General features: G+C 36.5%; 1 protein-coding gene across 2 annotated transcripts in view; it reads right to left on the minus strand.

Annotated features, from left to right (window-relative positions):
* Window positions 1–22,987, minus strand: part of LOC140754339 (uncharacterized) — a 140,291-nt gene that overhangs the window by 47,182 nt on the left and 70,122 nt on the right. For both annotated transcript variants that reach the window (XM_073089335.1, XM_073089334.1), the window contains exons 2-3: window positions 11,423–11,558; window positions 10,577–10,754 (exon numbers count right to left, since the gene is read on the minus strand). In XM_073089335.1, the coding sequence (XP_072945436.1) occupies window positions 10,577–10,754; window positions 11,423–11,558 (314 nt within the window). The remainder of the gene's footprint in view (window positions 1–10,576; window positions 10,755–11,422; window positions 11,559–22,987) is intronic.

A 22,987-nucleotide genomic window follows, 5' to 3' on the forward strand; every position in this document is an offset into this window, starting at 1 on the left:
AATTATAAATAATAAATATTGGGTCGACCTCACTACAATAAAATCGTGGGATGCAAACCTTAACAAAGTGACATTATTTCAAAAGAAACTCATAAATCTTTACGACTCAACTCGCAATTTTGGAATGGAGCACTTAAAAAGTCGTAAAACATTTAGGTAGCCCCTTTAAAGGAAAATGCATTACTGAAACAAAGGAAATTATGTCAAGGATTTCACGGGGGCGTGTTCTGAGAAAAATTGCATTCTTCAGAAAAATGTCTTAGAACAAAAACCCACGTTATGGACGGAAACACGAAGAGTTTTTGCTTAATTTAGTATTATTATAACGTTGAATTAGCAAATAAGCATGCCACCTGATTGTAAGTGGTCCCCATCGTCCCGGAACAACTCTAACTAACTCGATAAAGAACAAGAGTTCTATGTGAAGCCAACCAAAGATTCTAAGAGTCCTAAAAACTAAGATAATCGCCTCACAAGTAAATTAAATGGCATCCACGCCTTTTCACCCAAATGCCTCAAATATTATTTTAAAACTAGCTGTGCCCTGCGGTTTCACCCGCGTTAAAAAGAAATAACGCGGGTAAAATCTCGGGGCGCAGTTAGTTCTAAAATATAAGCTTAAGTTACTCCTTATTACATCAGCTACCTGTCAATAAAAGCCCCGTCAAAATCGGTTCAGCCATTTCAGAGATTAGTCAGAACAAACAGACAGACACACCAATTTAATTTATATGTATAGATGTATAGATAATGTGTTTCATATAATTACTCTAAGTTATTGTGCGTACAAACACAACAGCTATATTATACTGCATATACACTTACACACACTTGTCATTTACCGAAAAATCCAAACAAAAATAACGCACAAACTTTTAAACCTGTCGCAAACGCTTGCGGCAAATTCCCTTTGATTTGCTAAGATGTTACTACATAGAATTAGCTTACAAAAACCAAGTCAATGTTTGAATAGTCAAATTTAGTTGAGGTTTGGCAATTGCGGATGCGCCATTATTTTCCTTTGTTATGCTTTCCAGTAAATTTTTATCTATAGCCTATTCATACGTTTAATTATGACTTCTTGAATAATAGATCCTGTGTGCTTCCTTTGATTTTGTAAAACACTTCTAGATCAAAACAAACGACTGAGAATAGATCAAAGTACAAAAGTGTGTCGACCCATAAGCCAAAACTCAAAACAATTTAAAAATCTATTTCCATGCGTCCTCAAAATATGTCTCTATACGCTCCGTTTGTTCTTATAAATCTACATGAATTTCAGCGTCTGAATTCTGTAAGCATTTGAGTATTTTCAAAGTTACGTTACGTTAGGTTACGTATTAATATAACTCAAAGGTGACTGACTGATATAGTGATCTATCAACGCACAGCCCAAACCACTGGACGGATCGGGCTGAAATTTGACATGTAGGTAGATGTTATGACGTAGGCATCCGCTAAGAAAGAATTTTGATCAATTCTACCCCCAAGGGGATAAAATAGGGGATGAAAATAACGCGAGCTACGTAACTACGTAACGCGAGCTACGTAACGCGAGCGAAGCCGCGGGCAACAGCTCGTATTGTATAATCAGTTGATTTAGCAGTAGAATAAGACGACTTATTATTTTCAAAGTACCTTTAAATAAATAAAAATGAGCACAAAAATGGAGAGTATTGACGGTGTAATTTCTCAATGTAATGGGAACCAGATATCATAAAAAAAACCTGAAGATCTTTTTCTAATATAAAATATTTTAAGACTAGTAATTACATATCATAAAAGCAAAAAGTCCAACTGCTTCAAAGTATAGGGTATATTATCACTCCCAAAATTTAGACGAATCCAACGACACCTTATATGAAATGAAATGAAATATATTTATTTTGTATAGGCCAACGGCGGCACTTACAAATTGTCAGTTACAATATTTTCTTAAACTACTACCGGATCGGAACGCGACCTCTACTGAGAAGATCCGGTAAGAAACTCAGTGGGTTTGTCTTTTTTAATTTTAAAAATAATTATTCTCTTTTTAATATTTTTTTTTAAATGCCATTATGTTTACATATAATTAATAAAGCATTAGCTCCAGTATCTTGCTTTACATTTATCTAAAAAAAAAGAAGTTTGTTCAGCAAGATACGCTACACTTTGACATTTTCTTAATTAACTAATAATTATGTTATTGATCAGTCCCAAGCTGTTTTATCATTAATATAATCAGAAATTTTATAATAAGCTTTACGACTAAGTTTGCTTTTGATAATAACTTTAAATTTATTAATTGACAAATTTCTGATTTTGATGGGCAGTTTATTATAAAAACGTATACATTGACCCACAAAAGAATTACTTATTTTGTGGAGACGAGTAACATGTGTAGAAAGGTTATGTTTGTTCCTTGTATTTACATTATGCGTGTCACACCGTTTTACAAATTTATCAATATTTTTCCTTACATAAATTAGGTTTTCATATATGTATTGGGATATAACAGTTAGAATATTTATTTCTTTAAATAGTTCTTTTAGTGAAGCTCTTGGAGGCAGGCTGTAGATAGCTCGTATAGCTCTCTTTTGCAATATAAATATATCATTTCGGTGTGACGAGCACCCCCATAGCAATATACCATAAGTCATAATGCTATGAAAGTAACTAAAATAAACTATTCTAGCTGTTTCTACATCTGTTAGAAGTCTAATTTTTTTAACAGCATATGCCGCCGAACTGAGTCTACCCGACAATTTATCTATGTGGCAGCCCCATTGCAATTTGGCGTCAATAGTAACACCTAGGAAAACAGTTGACTCCACGGGATCCAAAACCGTTCCATTTAATAACACATTGGTTTCAACATGCTTCACGTTGGGTAACGAGAACTTGATACATTTAGTTTTCTTCTCATTAAGAAGAAGATTATTTATGTTGAACCAATGGATAACTTTCGAGAGAGCATTATTTACTTCGTCATAATTATTTAATTGTCTTTTAATCTTAAATAAAAGTGAAGTGTCATCAGCAAACAATACAATCTCGTGATTATTCCCTACATAGTAGGGCAAGTCATTAATATAAATTAAAAACAGAAATGGACCGAGTATTGAACCCTGCGGCACGCCCATTGTAACAGAAGCACCGGGCGATTTTGTACCATTTACATCAACCTTCTGAATTCTATTATTTAAGTAAGAAGTCAAAAGGTTGAGAGCCTTGTTCCTGATTCCGTAGTGGTGTAATTTCCTGACCAATGTCTCATGGTGGACACAATCAAAGGCCTTAGATAAATCACAAAACACACCAAGGGCATCACGCGAATCATCCCAGGCCTCATAAATATGTTTTAACAATTCAATCCCTGCATCTACAGTAGAGCGATTCCTTCTAAAACCAAATTGGTTGTCATGAAGTATTTTGTTTTTATTAAAATACTTCAGCAGTTCATTTAAAACAATTTTTTCAAAAATTTTACTTAATGTTGGTAGAATAGAAATTGGCCGAAAATTGGTTGGATCAGTATTACATCCCGATTTAAATAAGGGAATCACTCTACTTTGTTTCATAAGGTCAGGAAAAACACCACAAGTAACACAAGAATTGAACACAGAAGCCAAGTGCGGTGCAATAAGGCCGATAATGGAAGAAACGGCTTTAACGGAGAGCCCCCATAGATCTGCAGTTTTCTTAGAATCAAGACTATTGAAGGCATTAATGATATCATTCGCATTAACAACTGAAAATTCAAATCCTGTGTTACATTTATTTACACTTTGTTTAAGCATGTTTTCAGCGGAAATAGGAGATGATTTCAGAGTTTTAGTTGTTAAAATAGGCATGTTAGTAAAGAAATTCTCAAACTCTGATGCCACCTCTAGATCCCCTTTTACATCAGTATTATTTATTTTTAAAGTATAGTCTTGCTGATATGTCAAATTCTTATTAGTTTCACTATTAATAATATTCCACGTTGTTTTAATTTTATTTGATGATTTTTTAATCTTATTTCTTAAATATAGAGACTTAGCACAGGAACAGGCCATCTTAAATATTTTAGAATATTTTTTTACATATTCCTTAAATTTAACATTATGATTATAAGATCTCTCATAGTATAATTCATATAATTTTTGTCTACTTTTGAAAATACCTTTAGTTGCCCATTCACTAAATTTGGCAGTGTCACTTATAGTTATCGGTTTAAAAACTTTGCCAAATTCACCACTGATCAGATTAAACATAGAATTATATAATATATCAGGGTCACCGTGTATAGGCAAAAAAGGAATTTTTTGAGCCAAATTGCTTTTAAATAGTTCAAGGCGGTTATTATTTATAGGAACAAACTTAATTTCCTTTTTTTGGACTTTCTTAACTTTCCTAGGGAAAACTGCTAATTGACCACAATGGTCAGATTCTAAATTATGTATAATTGATGTATTTAAAGGTTTTAAGTCCGTAAAAATATTATCTATACAGGTTGAGCTCATAGCAGTTATCCTAGTCGGTTCTCGGAAAATGTTGTATAAGTTATAAGATTTAAAAAGCAGAATAATTTTCTTACTTTGAGGTGTATTTTCTAGTATATTGATGTTAAAATCCCCACAAACAATAATTCCCTTATTAGAATTCGAGATTTTAAATAAGACTTCTTCCATTATCTTTTCAAACTCCTCATAAGATGCAATAGGGGGTCTATATACGTTAACAACCAGGAACTGGTCAAACTCTATACAAGAGATTTCAATAACTCGCTCAGCAGACAGGTTCACGATGTCTTTTCGTTCTTTATATTCTATATTTTTATTAACAATTATGAGGGAACCGCCACGTATCATGTTTGTTCTGCTGAACGAGCTGGCAACCTGATGCTTACAAAAATTAAATTGGATTTGCTCGGTTTTCAACCAGTGTTCTGTTATACAAAGAATATCCACATTACTATTATCTAAGAATAATTCTATTTCTAGATCCTTGCCTATCATACCTTGAATATTCTGATGCACCAGGTTGATCGATGATAAATTTGATACGTAATTATTGGTATTACTAGTATTGCAAGAGGTTGTCTCTATTGTCTTATTAATTAATTTAAATTATTGGTAATGTCAAAATTAGCCAAAATATTGGCAGAAGAAATGTCAATATTATTAGATCGCTCAATAGAAGCAACCTTGGTAGCCAAGTTCTTGGCTGTAATATCAAAAAAATATGATAGCGAAACAGCTACCTGTCTTTTTAAATATCGGTTAAGATAATATTTATCTTTTGTCAAATAATTTTTTTTAACATAATTGTTAATGTCTATTATATGAAATTTCATACTATTATTACATGTCAAATTATTTAATGTCAAGTTAAGATTATATCTATAATTATTTTCCACCTGTGACATATTGTGACAGTAGGGAAAGGTAAACATTATGATTTTATCTACTTTTAGACTATTTAATGCACTGTAATAATTTGATAATGTGTGTTTGTTTACATTTCCTTTATCACCGATTAATATAATTAATGTAGTATGGGCACTGAAGTTATAAGTCAAAATATGTTTATCATCAACCCATCACTGTCCCACTGCTGGGCACGGGTCTTCTCTCAGAATGAGAAGGATTAGGTCATAGTCCACCGCGCTGGCCAAGTGCAATCGGTAGACTTCACATACCTTTGAAAACTTTTTTTAGGATTTCTCAGGTGCATATTTCCACACAATGTTTTCCTTCACCGTTTTTATGTAAGTGATAATAAATTTCTGATACGCACATTCGAAAAATTAGAGGTGCATGCCTGGGATTTGAACCTCTGACCCCTCGAGTGAGAGACCGAGTTTCTTAACCACTGACTCTAACTAAACTCATATGTTAATATCCGTCAAGCCATTGGGCCTGCGAGCGTGCCGAAGAATGAGACATATAGACACATACAATACAGAACATTACCCTCCGCAATTGGGTAAAATATACATGTAAAATATCACGTGCAGAGTTAATGCAGTCGTGATCAGCCTGCATGCACTGCGGCTGATAACAGAGGAATTTGCCGACCATCTCGCGGTTACAGGGTTGACGCAATACTGAACATATTGATTACACTGAGACATTTCAATTAATGTGTTTTTTTTATTATTTAGTAGTAGCAGACGAGCATGCAGTCCGCCTGGTGGTAAGTGGATACTGCCGCACATGCACATCTGTAATCAACCCCAGATAGGATTAGATTCCTACCTGAGGTCGGCTACAGATACGCCGCTACCCCCTGAGAACTAAGGCGCTCCAGCTCCTGCTCCAGCCTTAGAAAAGTATGTCTCCCTTACCACACCCTTCAAAACAGAATACAGCCGTCCTTAACACTGCTGTTATTAAGTAGAAATAGGTGTGGCGGTGGTGCCGCCGGAGTCGAACCACAAAGAGTTCTACCACCTTCAAAGTATAAGCAGAGTTAATATAAGGTATGAGCAGTGGAAGCTTAGTGGTTGTAACTCAGCCTCGCGATCACAGGGTCCGAGGTTCAAAGCCCTCTGTTTTTTTTAAATGTTATGTGCGTATTAGTAATTGATTATCACTTGTGTTACTGTAAAGGCAAACATCGTGAGGAAACCTGCTAGCCTAGGGAATCATTGAAAAATGTTCTTAAAGGTATGTGAAGTCTACCAATACGCACTTGGCCAGCGCGGTGGACTATGACCATAGATAAGTAAAGATATCTCACCGCCTTGTAATTGACGAAGTCAAAAATAAATCAAACGGCTTACGGGTTTCATGCATGTACACGAAATTACGCACACACTCACGTAAAACAGTTTACGGTTTTTCCCATAACGTTTCCGACCGTCGTGGTGTAATTAACGCGGAAAAATGCCGACATATGCAGTTAAATGGTGCAAACACAGCACGGAATCTAAGAAAAAGCGCGGAGAAGTATCATTTCATTCGTAAGTGGTCTAAAAACTACATATTTTTAATATTTCACAAACACGAAAATAGATAACATTGACAGTACTAAGTGTTGCCAGTACCTCATTGTGAATTACTTTACATGTGGGAAATAACTTGCAAGTAAAATTAGATATTGATTATGTGTTTTATTTAAATTTAACAGAAATAACAGCTACGTACGAGTAACATTAAATTAAAATATTATAATATTATTAAATTATAATTAAATCTTTGAAATATTTTTTTCAGTCGAATCATAAGGGGTGAATAATAATAATAATCACCTTCAAAATATTCATACGTAAATATCGACTTAACTTTTGCGTCACTTTACTTTTGGAAGGAACACATAGTCTCTTTCTTGTCAGTAACTTAATCATGGCGGACCAAACACGAAAAATAATGAAACAGTAATATCTCCTCATTTACTTGTGATTTGTGATTCCATGAAGCTTGTTTATTTATTATTTTTTTTGTTTAATTTGTACATTTACGGATTTAGTTAATCGTTGTTATAGCAATTGTATATTTTATGTTTGTTGCTGTCACTGTCATATATTTTCTTCTGTATATTTTTTGTTAATTTTTAATATATTTTACTTTTTATTGCTTATTAATTATGGTGTGCGTTGAGTATATTTCATAAATAAACATTACTTTCGTAATACACATTTAATTTAATCCCTTTTCCCTTGCTACTCTAAGGGCCTACTAAATTATACTACTAAGAAAACTATTCGTAATGTGGTGTAGATACAGACGACGGGATTGGTCATTTTATTGTTTGAATTCTTGACAAATAGAACCTTTTTAGAGAAAGTTTACGTATAAATAACGAATACTACGTAATTTACATAATAAATAAATACGTATTTCAAACATTTTAGGGAGACTAGAACGGAGACGTGGCAACACTTTATTATTACGCACACAATTCCAACTGTCAAAACTGGCTTCATTTACTTGTATGGAGTGAGTTATCTTTACTAATCTATGACTATGATCTAATCTTTCTCATTCTGAGAGGAGACCCGTGCCCAGTGGGACAGTTCGGTAAACGAAAAGACGTCAATTTATTACAATCAATGACTCAGAAAGTAAATAAATTTAGCATAATCTAGTCTAGTATTTATATAAAGGCAACCCTATTTATCAGTGCCTTTTTACGTAACACAATCGCTCCACATTCTGTAGACGTGACCTGCCTCAGTTCTTTGTAATATTACACATTAGTTATTGTAACATTACATCCGAATGTAATGATTACATTGGCGTGTTTAGAATGTTCACATGTTGGACAATGTGTTGAAGGTCATTCGATAACCGCACCTTTATTTCATTGTTCTTTTTTTATAATACAAAAGTAGCAGACGAGCATGCAGTCAACCAGGTGGTAAGTGGCTACTGCCGCCCATGGACATCTTTAATCAATCCTAGATTAGGTAAGATTCGCACCCAAGGTCGGTCACATATGCGCCGCTACCCTTGAGGACTAAGCTGGAATGCCTAAAAAAAGTATGTCTGCCATACCACACCCTTCAAAACAGAACACAGCAGGGTTTAACACTGCTATTAGTAAGCAGAAATAGGTGTGGCGGTGGTGCCGCCGAAGTCGAACCACAGAGTGTTCTACCACCTTTGTTCAGACCTACCATGCAGGTGCTTGAAGTAATATAAGTGTATGTAGCTTGTCACTGCCACATCGTCATCCCATTAATGTCCCACTGCTGGGCATGGGACCCACTTTCAATCTCGCTCAAGCACTGCGATAGGACTATAAGGCCATAGACCATTACACCCCCTTATATACTCCACTTTAAGATTATTTTGTAAACAGCACAACCATTTTTACGGATATTACAAAATTTGGAGATGAACAATTCTATAGGCAGTGTGAAATAACTCAATTCTTTTCTCATAACGTACTGTACAATTAAAACAACACTCTAGTAACACACTAAAAGGACAAAATAAAAAGTTTTATTTTGAGCTAAAAGGCTTTTAAAATTGACTTGATTGAACTGCACTTATAAAAGCGGTACTTCACAATACTTTATTGTACCTATAGACCACTCACTGCACTGCGGTGTTTTAGCCAATACATTAACTTATGTGACATAGTTATGTTGTGACAGTTAAATATTTTTTTTTTTATAATATAAGAGTAGCAGACGAGCATACAGTCCACCTGATGGTAAGTGGCCGCTGCCGCCCATGGACATCTGTAATCAACCCCAGATAGGATTAGATATTCCTACCTGAGGTCGGCCACAGATGCGCCGCTACCCCTGAGGACTAAGCTGGAACGCCTCGGAAAAGTCTGTCTCCCTTACCACACCCTTCAAACCGGAACACAGCAGCGCCTAATACTACCTTCAATAGAATGTTTTTTTTTATAATATAGGAGTAGCTAACCAACATGCAGTATATCTGATGGTAAGTGGCTACTACCGCTATGGACAACTCAATCCCAGAATCACCCCCAAATAATTAGATATTCCTACCTGTGGTCGGCCACAGATGCGCCATTATCCCTGAGGATTAAGCTGGAACGCTCCGGAAAAGTATGTCTACCTACCACACCCATCAAACCAGAACACAGCAGCTTTACACTGCTCTTATTAGACAGAAATAGGTGTCTCCGGTACCGCCGGAATCGAACCACAAAGGGTTTGAAATGAAAATTTTTCAAAAATACCATGACTTGTCCTATCATTTTAATTCCGTCACGGCCACATATTTACTATTCACGTGCATGACAACTGCAATAACAAAGCATATGCGAGATAACGCATATTGCGCAGTATGTAGTTGCAACTTGAACGTAAGAAGTATACAAAGTTTATTGCTTTGCATTGCCAAGATCTGCTGTATCTATACACATAAATTGTCTACAAATCTATAGCAATATAATAGAACTGAAGAGATTACATTAATATTTATTTTTATGCTAGTAGAACTCTATGGTTTGCCTTCGGAGGCAACGACGCGACATTTTTTTCAATTATGCCTCGTAACAGCAGTATTAGTATCTACTGTATGCTGGTTTCAAAGAAGTAAGAGAGACATACTTATTCGAAGCGTTCTAAATTAGTCCAATTAGTTATGTAAACTCTAATCTCGTCTGGGGCTGATTGTAGCGGGCGATAATGGCCAGGAAAAATGCATGCTATTTAACTGACTCTATATTATAAACAAAGGTGAAAAAAGCGTGTCGGATTTTAGCGTGTATTGAAGGATTATGCGTCTGTATTCGTGTACGACATACATACTTGTCAGTCTTCAGCAACTTATTTGACAGATTGTTCGCAAGTTTTTTTTTTTTTTATAATATAAGACTAGCAGACGAGCATGCAGTCCACCTTATGGTAAGTGGCTACTGCCGCCCATGGACATCTGTAATCAACCCCAGATAGGATTAGATATTCCTACCTGAGTTCAGCCACAGATGCGCTGCTACCCCTGAGTTCTAGGCTGGACCGCCTCGGAAAAATCTGTCTCCCTTACCACACCCTTCAAACCGGAACACAGCAGCGCCTAACACTGCTGTGATTAGGTAGAAATAGGTGTGGCGGTGGTGCCGCCGGAGTCGACCCACAAAGGGTTTTACCACCTTCAACCTATCATCAAATCCAACTTACTTCAGCATCAACTTCCTTCCACGGCGCCAGCTGCCGCTCCGTCTCCCTGGACGACACGAAGACCACCGCTCGTTGTGGTCTCAGCGCCCGGAGGAACCTGGGCAAGGAGGCTCCCAGCGCCACCACATCATTAGGACCAGCTCCAACTGATGTCCGTATTATATCCTTGGATTCTGACCTGTGGGTATTATATAATGGAGTAGGCTACTCGATATATCAGAAGAAATGAAAATTTGTCTCTTGGTGATATCTGGGTTATATTCCCGAATATCACAACTCCAAAATCTTAAAAATCTTGTAACACTAAAACTGGATGTACGAGTAAATAAGCTTATTTTAAAAGATCAATGAATGTGACTCCTGCCAATAGATCTTGCCTTCTATACTGTTCTTCAAAGGCTTGTAAACCTTATCAAATTGTTCTTAAGTAAAGGAAAAAGTCGTAAATCTGGAGGTACGGCAGTGCCTCCTCCAAGTCGCGCCAAAAAAAAGTGGCACGGCCGTACCATTCTTTTCTCGAAGCAATTCGGCCCATTTTTGACCCCCTGTAACTTCGTTGTATATGAAGCTAGAAGCCTGAATTTTCAGGAGCCAAGCAAGCATTGTATATACACGGTATATTTCAAATTTCATTCAATTTCAACCAGTACTTTATTATTTATTTTCCGTATGTCTAATGGATTAACGGGGATAAACTAGCAATATTATATTATGCCTGCTATAAATAATAACGATTCGAAATTTGATATTTTTCTAGAGGATAGTTATAAAATTCCAAACTTTGGTAGTTAAAAATTGTTAAAGACTGATTATTGCTAACGGCAATGGGTAAATCAATTTACTTACCGATAGATCTCACTCTGTCCAGAAGTGACGGAGAGTGCAGTGCACCTGGTGGCGTGTGTGGGCAGCACATCCCGAGCGATGTACTCTTCGATCCATTGCAGCGCACGCCCCGACCCACTGTAGTCGCAGTACACCACTGGAGACCAGAATATAGGGTTAATCATCATCATCATCATCATCATCATCAACATCAACAACAACAACAACCTGTTACTGTCCCATGGGCACGGGTCTCTCAGAGTGAGAAGGATTAGGCCATAGTCCACCACGCTGGCCAAGTGCGAATTGGTAGACTTCACATAATTTTGAAACTAATTTTAAGATTACTTAGGTTTCATTCACCGTTATAATAAGTGTTAATTAATTTATAATAAACGCATTAAAAAATCAGAGGAGTTCCTGGGATTTGAGCCTTGGATCCCTCGACTAAGCGGCCGTTTTTCAACCACTAAGCTATCACTGCTTTCATTACATACATAAGCTTGTAAAATACACGTCTCAAAGGTGGTGGTAGAACCCTGTGTGGTTCGACTCCGGCGGTATTAGCGCCACACCTATTTCTGCCTAATGCCAGCAAAGTTAATCATTGCTGTGTTTTGCTTTAAAAGGTATATAAAGGAAACATATTTTTCCACAGCAGTCCAGCTTCTCAGGGTAGCGGCGCATTAGTGGCTGATCGCAAGTAGGAATCTAATCTTATCTAGACCTGATTACAGATGACTATAGGGGGCAGTAGCCACTTACCATCTGGTGGACTGCATGCTCGTCTGCTAGTCTGTTATAAAAAATATCAGATTCTTGCGAAGTAGTTTTAATCCTAACTTAATAATATTCGCTGTAAAACTTGTAATTGTAAAACAGGAGGATTTTTTGCACGCCTAACCCACACGACATTGGTCCCGTGTCAATGAACCTGTCCTTTTCGGGTTCCCTAGGGACTTGGAATTTACGCTTTGTCAAATAATTTGTTAGTTCTGTAACCTTTATAATATGCAATAAAATCGTATATATTTTTTATTTACTCTGTATTAACCATGTTAAAAACAGTGTGGTGCAAAAGGCGGACTTAATGCTAAATAACATTTTCTACCAGTCAACCTTAGGGATGTGCAGAAAATTGAAGGCGGTACAACTAGAAATAAATAATAATAAATAGGAAATAAAGTAAAATTAAAAAAGGGAGAAAGGAGAACATAAAAAAAGAAAGAGAAAAAAAAGAAATAAGATATAAATAGATATTTTTTATGTTTATTACGATGGTAGGCCGTAAACTATTGTCCCTGTAGTTCCGGGACTAGAATAGGGCTACGGTATCCTCTGCCTGTCGTAAGAGGCGACTAAAAGGGGGCTTCCGGGGTTGCGGGCGGCAAAAGTGGGAGCTCGAACCGCCCAGCTAGCGACCCCGGGAAGGACCGCGGTATGTGTGGTCGCATACCGTCGTAAACACTACATGGTGTGGGAGGAGCGAAAACTGCCTCCCCAGGGTAGAGCCCGATCGGGGCATCGCGCTTGGAGGGCTCCGGTTGTGTTCCGTCAGAGATCCCGGAGTTCTCCAACAAGCGTTGAGGACGGCCACCGGGGGGGGTTTAGTGCGGTAAAAATCCCACATAACCCGGCGTCGCTCCCACGTCGTCGGGTACCTTTTGAAGGTTTCCCCCTCGAGAAAAAAAAAAGGCCGTAAACTATGAAGGGTATATGCTATGTAACAATGAATATTTTTCGTAGAGCTAACCTACTTGACATTGGTCAGGAACACTCAGGGGTCAATGAACCTTTAGGTCACTCTCTGGAGACTTGTAATTTACGCTGTTTAGTCTGTGACTCTTCAATTTTCTTTATGTTTAGGTTCAGATAAAGTGATATTTTATCAGACACACGAATTTGGAAATTACCGACAGCTGTAATTTCCAAAGGCGTGGTGGTATAGTCCGCGCCAAACTGCTAGTCCGCTCTAAATATAGAAACGAGTCGCATCGAATAGCAAATTGTACATATTGAAGGTGGTAGAACACTTTGTGGTTCGACTCCGGCGGCACGACCGCCACACCTATTTCTACCTAATAACAGCAGTGTTAGGCGCTGCTGTGTTCCGGTTTTGGTGTGTTAAGGGAGACAGACTTTTCCGAGGCGTTCCAGCTTAGTCCTCAGGGGTAGCGGCGCATCTGTGGCCGACCTCAAGTAGGAATATCTGATCCTATCTGGGGTTGATTACAGATGTCCATGGGCGGCAGTAGCCACTTACCATCAGGTGGACTGCATACTCGTCTGCTACTCTTATATTATAAAAAAAATATTAGCGGGACGAAGACAGCGCGGGACCCCTCCCGGCACTCGTCCGCTGCCCGCTCTCGCCCACGGGTACATAGCTGCGTTAGTATGTCCTTACGTTCCTACTGAATATATGCTTGTACGAGTAGTTGTGCGCAACAACTTCAGAGCGGACTAGCAGTTTGGCGCGAACAATATCTAGTTTAATTAAACTAGAAAACTATCATATGGTCTTATCATATAAATATGGTATTTTTAATTTTCTTTGAAAACGGTTCCTGTATCGGTAGCTTTCATATAATAAACTTATCTGTGATCTGGAGATCGATCCTTTTACGTGACAAACAGCATGGAAACTGTATCACGTGTATCTATAACTCAACTATATAAAATATAACTCAAATACCACATAAATAATGTTGATGCAAATTACAGTAAAGGATAATACAAGGAAAATTGAATTGGCGCTACGATAACGTTCTGTTTACCAACTTTACAACATGACTGTGTTACGAAGCCATAATACAACAAATACAATGAAATGATGTACAATGAGGTAATTATGAAATGTGGAATAGGAAATGAATGAATCCAATGTTTGAAGGTGTGAACCCTTTGTGGTTCGACTCCGGCAGCACCACGACCACAGCTATTTCTGCCTCATAACAGCAGTGTTAAACGCTGCTGTGTTCTGGTTGGAAGGGTGTGGTAAGGGAGACAGACTTTTCCGAGGCGTTCCAGCTTAGTCCTTAGGGGTAGCGGCGCATCTGTGGCGGTCCTCATGTATAAATGTCTAGTCCTATCTGGGATTGATTACAGATGTCTATGGGCGGTAAGGGACCACCGTCGCCAATATACACCTCTAAACAATCCCAAGGAACTAAATTAAAGCAGTGCCGTACTCTACCTAATAAGTAATAATAATAACCTACTCCACAGCTTTCAGTGATAGCCTAGTGGTTAAGAAACTCGGCCTCTCGATCAAGGGGTCCGAGGTTCAAATCCCAGGCACGCAGGCCTCTGATTTAAAAAAAAGAATGATGTGCGTATTAGAAATTAATTACCACTTGCTAAACGGTGAAGGAAAACATCGAGAGGAAACCTGTATACCTGAGAAACGTATAGAAAAAAAATCTCAAAGGTATGTGAAGTCTACCAATACGCACTTGACCAGCGCGGTGGATTATGGCCTAATCCTTCTAATTCTGAGAGGAGACCCGTGCCCAACAGTGGGACAGTAATGGGTTGATGATACTCCACAGTTAAACCACGAAGAATTCATCAATTTATTTAATAGTATTGCATGATGCATTTTGCGTTATGTTCAGAAGCAATTAACATATTATGTGCTGATTATATAATGGCATCTGTACAAACAATGGTAGAAGTATATAATAAGACTATTGTTTGATTCAAAACGACACGGAAGGTGCTCGTGCAAGGTGCGTTTCCAGGTGCTTCATGCAAATTGACGGAACAATCGTAGAAAGATTCTGATGCTGTGCTATCAATCTACACTAATATTATAAAGAGGGAAACTTTGTTTGTTTGTTTGGTTGTAATGAATAGGCTCAAAAAGTAGTGGACCAATTTTAAAAATTCTTTCACCATTCGAAAGCTACATTATCTACGAGTAACATAGGCTATATTTTATATGAAATATATTTGATAAATAGATTTTGAGGCGGTACAAAGTTTGCCGGGTAGCCGGTCAGCTAGTATAATATAAAGATCTATGACTGATTTAAATGATGCGAAGGAGTCCAATCATCTTCGTTTTCGTCCTGTTATCCTACATATTATTGTCCTACTCCTAAAGGGTAGACTTTACTAAGGGCTTCAGGTTTGAGGAATATTTAGAGGTTTAGACCATAGACCATAGTCTACAGCGCTGGCCAAGTACGAATTTATACAGTACACCACACCAGCTTTTTAAACTCGTGTAGATGTTTTCTTCACCGCTTAAAAACGTGTCAATTTAATTCAAAAACGCACATAACTTTGAAAAATCAGAGATGCCTGGGATTCGAACCCTGGACCTAAAGATTGAACTCAACCTGAGTTTCTAACCATTAGGCTATTACTGTGTATGTTGATTATAAATGAAATAGTTTTTAAAACAAATTAAATAATAAAATATCCTTCTTTTAGTATTTGATAGCCGAAAGTAGATTTTCAAAATTTCGCCGTTAGAGCTTATCAATCAATAATAGAGAATGATTTATCGTACTGTTATAAATAACTACTTATACTGTTTATATAATTTATCAAGTGTAATTGACTTTGAAGTCACTTATCACTTCTTAATGAAGTACTAATTAATGTTTAAAGTTATGTTTGCTAAACATAGAGTTTATCCGTATGACGTCAGTTTCGAATACCTTCTTATCAAAGGGAAATCTCCAACCATCAGGTCGGAGTTTGTATATATACAAGATGTTAAAAAACTTCGACAGCGTGATTCAGAAACATGTTTTTTTTATTTATACCTAAACGATAAGGCAGACGGGGCTACCTAATGGAAAGTAGTCACCGTCGCCTATGGACATTTGCACCAAAGGAGTCCCAATGCGACGCCGGCTTTGGAAGAGAGCTCTTTTTACATCTTTTTTGAATTGTCATAGCGCCTGGGCATACCGCAGGGGAGAAGCTCATTCCACATCTTGTACGTCCGTGGCAAGATCGTCCATGCAAACTGAAACGTGGAGGACTGCTACTAGTACAGTTGGTGTGGATGGAACTTCATTCTTCAGCGAGTGGATAAATGGAGAAATTATGACAGTAAAGGATTGTTAAAAATGGGAGGTGATTTCCAGATTGCTAAGACAATATACTAAACAACGAATCTATGGAATACATAAATAAAAAAATTAAATTATGTGATCATAAAATTAATAAGAGTAAACATTTAGTTGACCCGTATATTATGACAAACCAATCACACACTTACAACATTTATGTACACATAATCAATGTAATTGAACCACTTTGGTTACATAACCAAGTTGGAACTAAACATTGACAATATTGCAAGGTCGACAGTTTAAAGTTTGACGAAGTGGCAATGTATCATGCAAATTCTTTATGTTCATGGTTCGCTGCTACTATTGTCTTAAAAGTAGTATACGAGTGTGCAGTCCAACTGATGGTAAATGGCTACTGTCGCCTATGGGTATATGTAATCAACCTTAAACAAGATTAGAGTTCTACCCGAGGTCGGCCACAGATGCGTTGGTACCCCAGAGGACTAAATTAAGATACCACCTTCAAGAGATAAACAAGATGTTTAGGAAACTGCGATAGCGGAATTTAGATTACTTGTTACGCCATCTCTTGATAAATAGCGGAAACGCCACACTTTCAGAGTCAGATCTTTAGAAAAACTCGTTTCAAAATGTTTATACAAACTGGATCTAAGCACATTACCTCTTTCAAAAATAACGCCACCTCTATACTTTTGGTCTGACGGCAAATATTGTCAAACGTCGTAAGAGACGAACTTAATGTTCTTTACAATTCACACCTCGGTAACACATTTCCTGTTTGCTTTGCAAACGGGTTAATCTTTGTGCACACATCAACCTCACTTGTCTAATGTAGGTTTTGAAAAACTTTACTTTTATACTTCGTTGGTTTTTAAAGCGTATTTCACTTCGTTAATATGATACAGACTTTCATTTTATGACATCAAACTTATTTACTAAAAAAAAAATTCTTAAAATGTCATTAATTAAATTCTCTTCTTTAGTAGTTATAATATTATTGGTTACATAATTCGTCGTTAAGGGTTTTTAACTATAGTATAAATCTAACTCCCATCTATTGTCTTGTATTAAATCTTTTTTTATTTACTGATAAAAAGGCAATATTTTTCACTTTTATTCCTATTTTATCTATTTTACTTTTCGTATTGTCAATTATTATACTAAGACTAGTGGTGCCCGCGGCTTCGCCCGCATTTTAAAGAAATAATATACATAAAACGAAAAATTTGTACCTGCATTGGAATGACAGTGGTGTCATCTGTCGAAAATTGGTCTTACCAACTCCCAAACTCTCGTGGGCTCTTGGACAACAACTTTGCTAAAGATCATCACTTGATCAAATGCTGATTTCCGATTCTATAACTACTTACATTTTAAAAATTAATTAAAATAACCTTTTCCCACGGACTAAATTGTGAATCTAAACCATTCTCAAGTCCCCTTGAACACACACAACAAATTTCATCAAAATCAGTCCAGTCGTTTAGGAGGAGTTCAGTGACATACACACGCATATAAGAAATATATATATAAAGATATTCGTAAATTCCACAAATTAGCACTTGGTCAGCGCGGTGGGCTATGGCCTAAACCCTTCTTACTGAGAGGAGACCCATGCCCAACAGTGGGACGATAAGTGGGTTGACCGGTAAAGTAAAAATTTACTACGACAACTCGTAAATTACCCTTGACATAATTATATTAAAAAACCTAACAACATAAATACTAAGTATAAATGATAATTTCTTTAAAGATAAAATAAATTGCACAATTAGCGACCTAGGTACAAGATTATATCTCATTTTTATCGCCGGAAGTCGGTATTACAAAGCTCATTTGACCTTCCATTAAAATTTAAGGATAATATATCTTAATAATTGCCTTTTTAAGAACATATGTCTATCCACGGAAAACAAGCGAATTGTTCTCATAAGTCAAGGTTAAAGAAGATTAAGGAATCTGCACGGCTCGAAATCCGCTCACGTGAATCACGTGCCGTCTGTGTATTGTTTGTATTTTAAGCTATTGCATAGCTTTTATCGCGGGCTTTGAGCGCGGCGACCGAATCGAGAAATTCCGTAACGAAAATAAGTAACACCTTTCAACAACTCGGTTGCCTGGAGACTTGATATCCAACTATCAAGTCTCCAGGCAACCGAGTTGTTGACTGTCAATAGAAAAATATGGATATAATTTAATAAAGTATTATTTTACATTCCTTATTATTTTATTTGATATTGGCGACGAGATGTCGAATGAACTAAAAAACAATAAGGAAATACGAGCCACATTACGTGGGTTAATGAAACGAACCGAAAATTACATTTCGGGAATAGAAAAAATTGACATTGAAGAAATAAATATACGACTGAATTCTTTACAAGAAAATTTGAACAAATTCTACGCGATTCAAGAAAAAATTGAATGGCTTACAGAAGAAGAAAATTTAGAAGAGGAAATAAAATACAGGTACGAATTTGAAGAAATATATACAAAGCTAAAATTTAAATTTTTGAATGTACAAAAAGAAAATAATCGGCTAATACCTGAATGTTCTTTTATATCAGCAAGAGCGGAAGTTTATTTGATAAACTGTTAACTGTCAAGGCACGCTTGAGACGTACACCTAATACAAAAGAGTTATCACCTTATCAGTTAATGTTCGGCAGAGAGGTAAGAACCTATATGCATGCCTTATTTAAGAAATCCGCCCCACTATCCAGATTACATTACAATGCACCGCCAACGCAGCAGTTCGGACAAGGTGATAAGGTACAAGTCCGCAGTTACACCAACCCAAGAGTTAAATGGGAGTTCGGAGTCGTCATCCGAAGATTAGGTAGACTCCATTATGAAGCCAGAACTGAAAATGGCATACTGGTGCGCCGTCACCTTGACCAAATGCTGCCGGCGCCCCTGGTGGTGTAAGTAAAAATAGCGGTGGAGGACTGTTGGATATCAAGTCTCCAGGCAACCGAGTTGTTGACTGTCAATAGAAAAATATGGATATAATTGAATAAAGTATTATTTTACATTCCTTATTATTTTATTTGATAACCTTAATTCGTCAACTTGAACACAGATGGCAGTAATACACATTTTTTTATAATCCGTGCAGAAATCTTAAAATTGCGTGAAGTATATTTTATATTCCCATTATAAAATTCAAAATTATATTACCATATTATCAAAATAATATGTTTTATCAACATAAGCTATGTTGAATTCTGGATTGATAAAATAACGTAAAAGAGTGTTTGTTATTTTTAAACGTACAATTACAACTGACAGACTTGACAGCACAAAATCAAAACGCCATTATGATTTATGGTACAAATAATTGTGTACAAAGTGTTTTAAATATGAATAAACAAAGTGCATTTATTAATGAAAAATGCGATGTACCTGTAACATTCGGCCAAATGTTACAGGCATATCGCATTGATCCATTTATATTGCTGGTTGTTAATACTTAACGTCACTTATTAAATACTTTTCTATTTGATATTTTAGAATGTTCAGTCTTGCTTGGAGTTATGAAATGTCAGCTGATATTTGCAATGTCTTATATAATGGAGATATGATAAAATAGTGCATAAAGATGTATTAATGTAAATGTTAATGATTATGGAAGAATATATTGTATTTCTAGAATTCCTTCTGAGCGTTTTCATAGCATAAAAAATGCTATGCAATAGCTTTACCGCGGCAGTCTCCGAGTGCCACACGTATTTTTTTTTTAAATGTAAGAGTAGCAGACGAACAAGCAGTCCATCTGATGGTAAGTGGCTACTGCCGCCCATGGACATTTGTAATCAACCCAAGATAAGACAAGATATTCCTACCTGAGGTCGGCCACAGATGCGCCGCTACCCCTGAGGACTAAGCTGGAACGCCTCGGAAAAGTCTATCTCCCTTACCAAACCCTTCAAACCGGAACACAGCAGCTCCTAACACTGATGTTATTAGGTAGAAATAGGTGTGGCGGTGGTGCCGCCGGAGTCGAACCACAAAGGGTTCTACCACCTTCAAATTTGTATTATATATTGTATATTTTTCTATACTGTATTGTATATTTTTCTATAATATGGAAGTGGCACACAAACATGTAGTCCACCTGATGGTGAATTAGGTACTACCGTCATGGACATCTGTAATCAACCACATATGAGATCAGAGTCCTACCTGAGGTCAGCCACTGATACGTTGCTACTCTGAGGACTAAGTTGGAACATCTCGGAAGTACCTTGGTCTCCCTTGCCACACCCTTCAAAGTAGACGGAACAGCGTCCAACACTGCTGCTATTAGGCAGAAATAACCTAAACGGATATGCTCTTGTTTGAAAAGTAAAGAAAAAATTAAAACGCACATTTTTGTAACAACGTCGTAGATATTTTTAGCAATCGCCAAAGTATTACATAGAGGCCGAAACGTGTCTATATTTGCGCGTTATATTTTATCGATTTTATCTTCTGCTAAAGATAAATCAGTCATATGACTAAATCCCAACAATGAAGTATGCATCTTGTCATAAGCTTTGGATGACATGCCTAGGCTTTTTATTTTATATCAAATGCAGAAAATACGCCCACGACAGCTTCATTTTTAATATGGACTTAAATTAGAGTTAGCAGGGGCTTTCCTATCATGCGGATTTAAGCCCGCATGCGTTTCTGGTATGCGTGGATATAAGAAACTCGTACATGCGTATAGTCCGTATAGATATATGCATATATGCGTATAGAAAAACTGCATATCTGCTGCAAAGGCAATTATTAAGATATATTATCCTTAAATTTTAATGGAAGGCCAAATGAGCTTTGTAATAAACTGCATATAGAAAAGAACCGCGTTGCCATAGCAAATTGTATGACTACACCTGCTCCCAACAAATTCAGAGCGGACTAGCAGTTTGGCGCGGGCTATACAGCTCTCACATAATAGTTTCATCAAGAAGCACGGAGTGTTACAAAATTTTAGATACTTTTCCTGTGCCTGTTCCTGTTATAACACGCACGCAGGATACGAAAAGACCATAGTTGGTTAGTTCACACGTGCAGATGAGACACATACGCATCATCATCATCATCTTCAACTCATTACTATAGTCTGATTCATAATTAGGTGTCCAAAATGTAAACAAAGGTGTTGACCTATCAAGAAAATACGTTTCAAATGGTAGTTTCTTATTTTGGACAATATTAAATTAATACAACAATGATAAAATAATAATCTAAAAAAATTAAGATCAATTCACATTTTCTATTATTTATTTTACCTCAATTTCGTTCCATACAGTAATAATAATAAAAAACAAGGTTTATGGTAGAAAATTAAAATGTGATCATGGTAACACAATCGGAACCCAGAACATTTCTTGTGCCGTCATTTTTAAGTTTCGTAGCTGATGTTATTCATTTTCGTGATTGTAATTGAACTCGAATGTATTATCGTTTTCATAGCGCGTTTGTTAAATTGTGAATACTTGTAAAGTTTTCGTTTTTTGTTGAGATTGTTAAAGTTTTTGTTTCTTGTTAATTTTGACAGTGACATTTGTTTGTTTACATTTTGGACACCTAATTATGAATCAGACTATAGGCACGTGTCTCCTCTCAGAATGGAAAGAATTAGACCATAAGCGCTGGGGCTGGTCAATCACCAATTGGTAGACTTCGCATACCTTTAATTTTTTAATTTCAAGACTTACGCGTATATACAGTTATATACCGCGTGACAAGAAAAATCTATGCTAGAAATTACTAGACAAATAGGTACACACAACTAATACGTAGTTCTTAGAAAATTCATTATTTATCACTTGTTGCATATAAAACAATTATTCAGTGCAATGAATATTTCATGTGAATAAAAATTATGGTTACATACATACATACATACATATAAATCAATGCGTATACTGGATAGAATATAATACATGTTTATAATGTTACGACATTATCTACACTATAATATTATAAAGAGGAAAACTTTGTTTGTTTGGTTGTAATGAATAGGCTCAAAAACTACTGGACCGACTTAAAAAATTCTGTCACCATTCGAAAACTACATTATCTACGAGTAACATAGGCTATATTTTATATGAAATATATTGTGAGGCGGTGCAAGGTTTGCCGGGTCAGCTAGTCTTATATATAAAATTCTCGTGTCACAATGTTAGTTACCGTACTCCTCCGAAACAGCTTTACCGATTTTCACCAAATTTTATATGCATATTCAGTAGGTCTGAGAATCGGCTTCTATCTATTTTTCATACCCCTAAGTGATAAGGGTTGTCCACCCTTAACATTTATTTATTTATATGGCAACATAACGTTTACGGGTCAGCTAGTATATTATAAGAAACTACAATCTTACAAAATTTCACTAAAATAGGGCGAGCGGTTTCGGTGATAAACACAGTCACAATCATATATGCACGTATAAGAATACGTACATATATGATTGTGACTGTGTATATAAGAATATTAAGACATAGATTAGTAAAGATTCTTCGCCGCCTTGAAATTGAAT

The sequence above is a fragment of the Epargyreus clarus genome, unplaced genomic scaffold, assembly GCF_041222505.1.
Source record: "Epargyreus clarus isolate Ecla_fem2 unplaced genomic scaffold, WU_Ecla_fem_2.2 ptg000029l, whole genome shotgun sequence".
Taxonomy (NCBI): domain Eukaryota; kingdom Metazoa; phylum Arthropoda; class Insecta; order Lepidoptera; family Hesperiidae; genus Epargyreus; species Epargyreus clarus.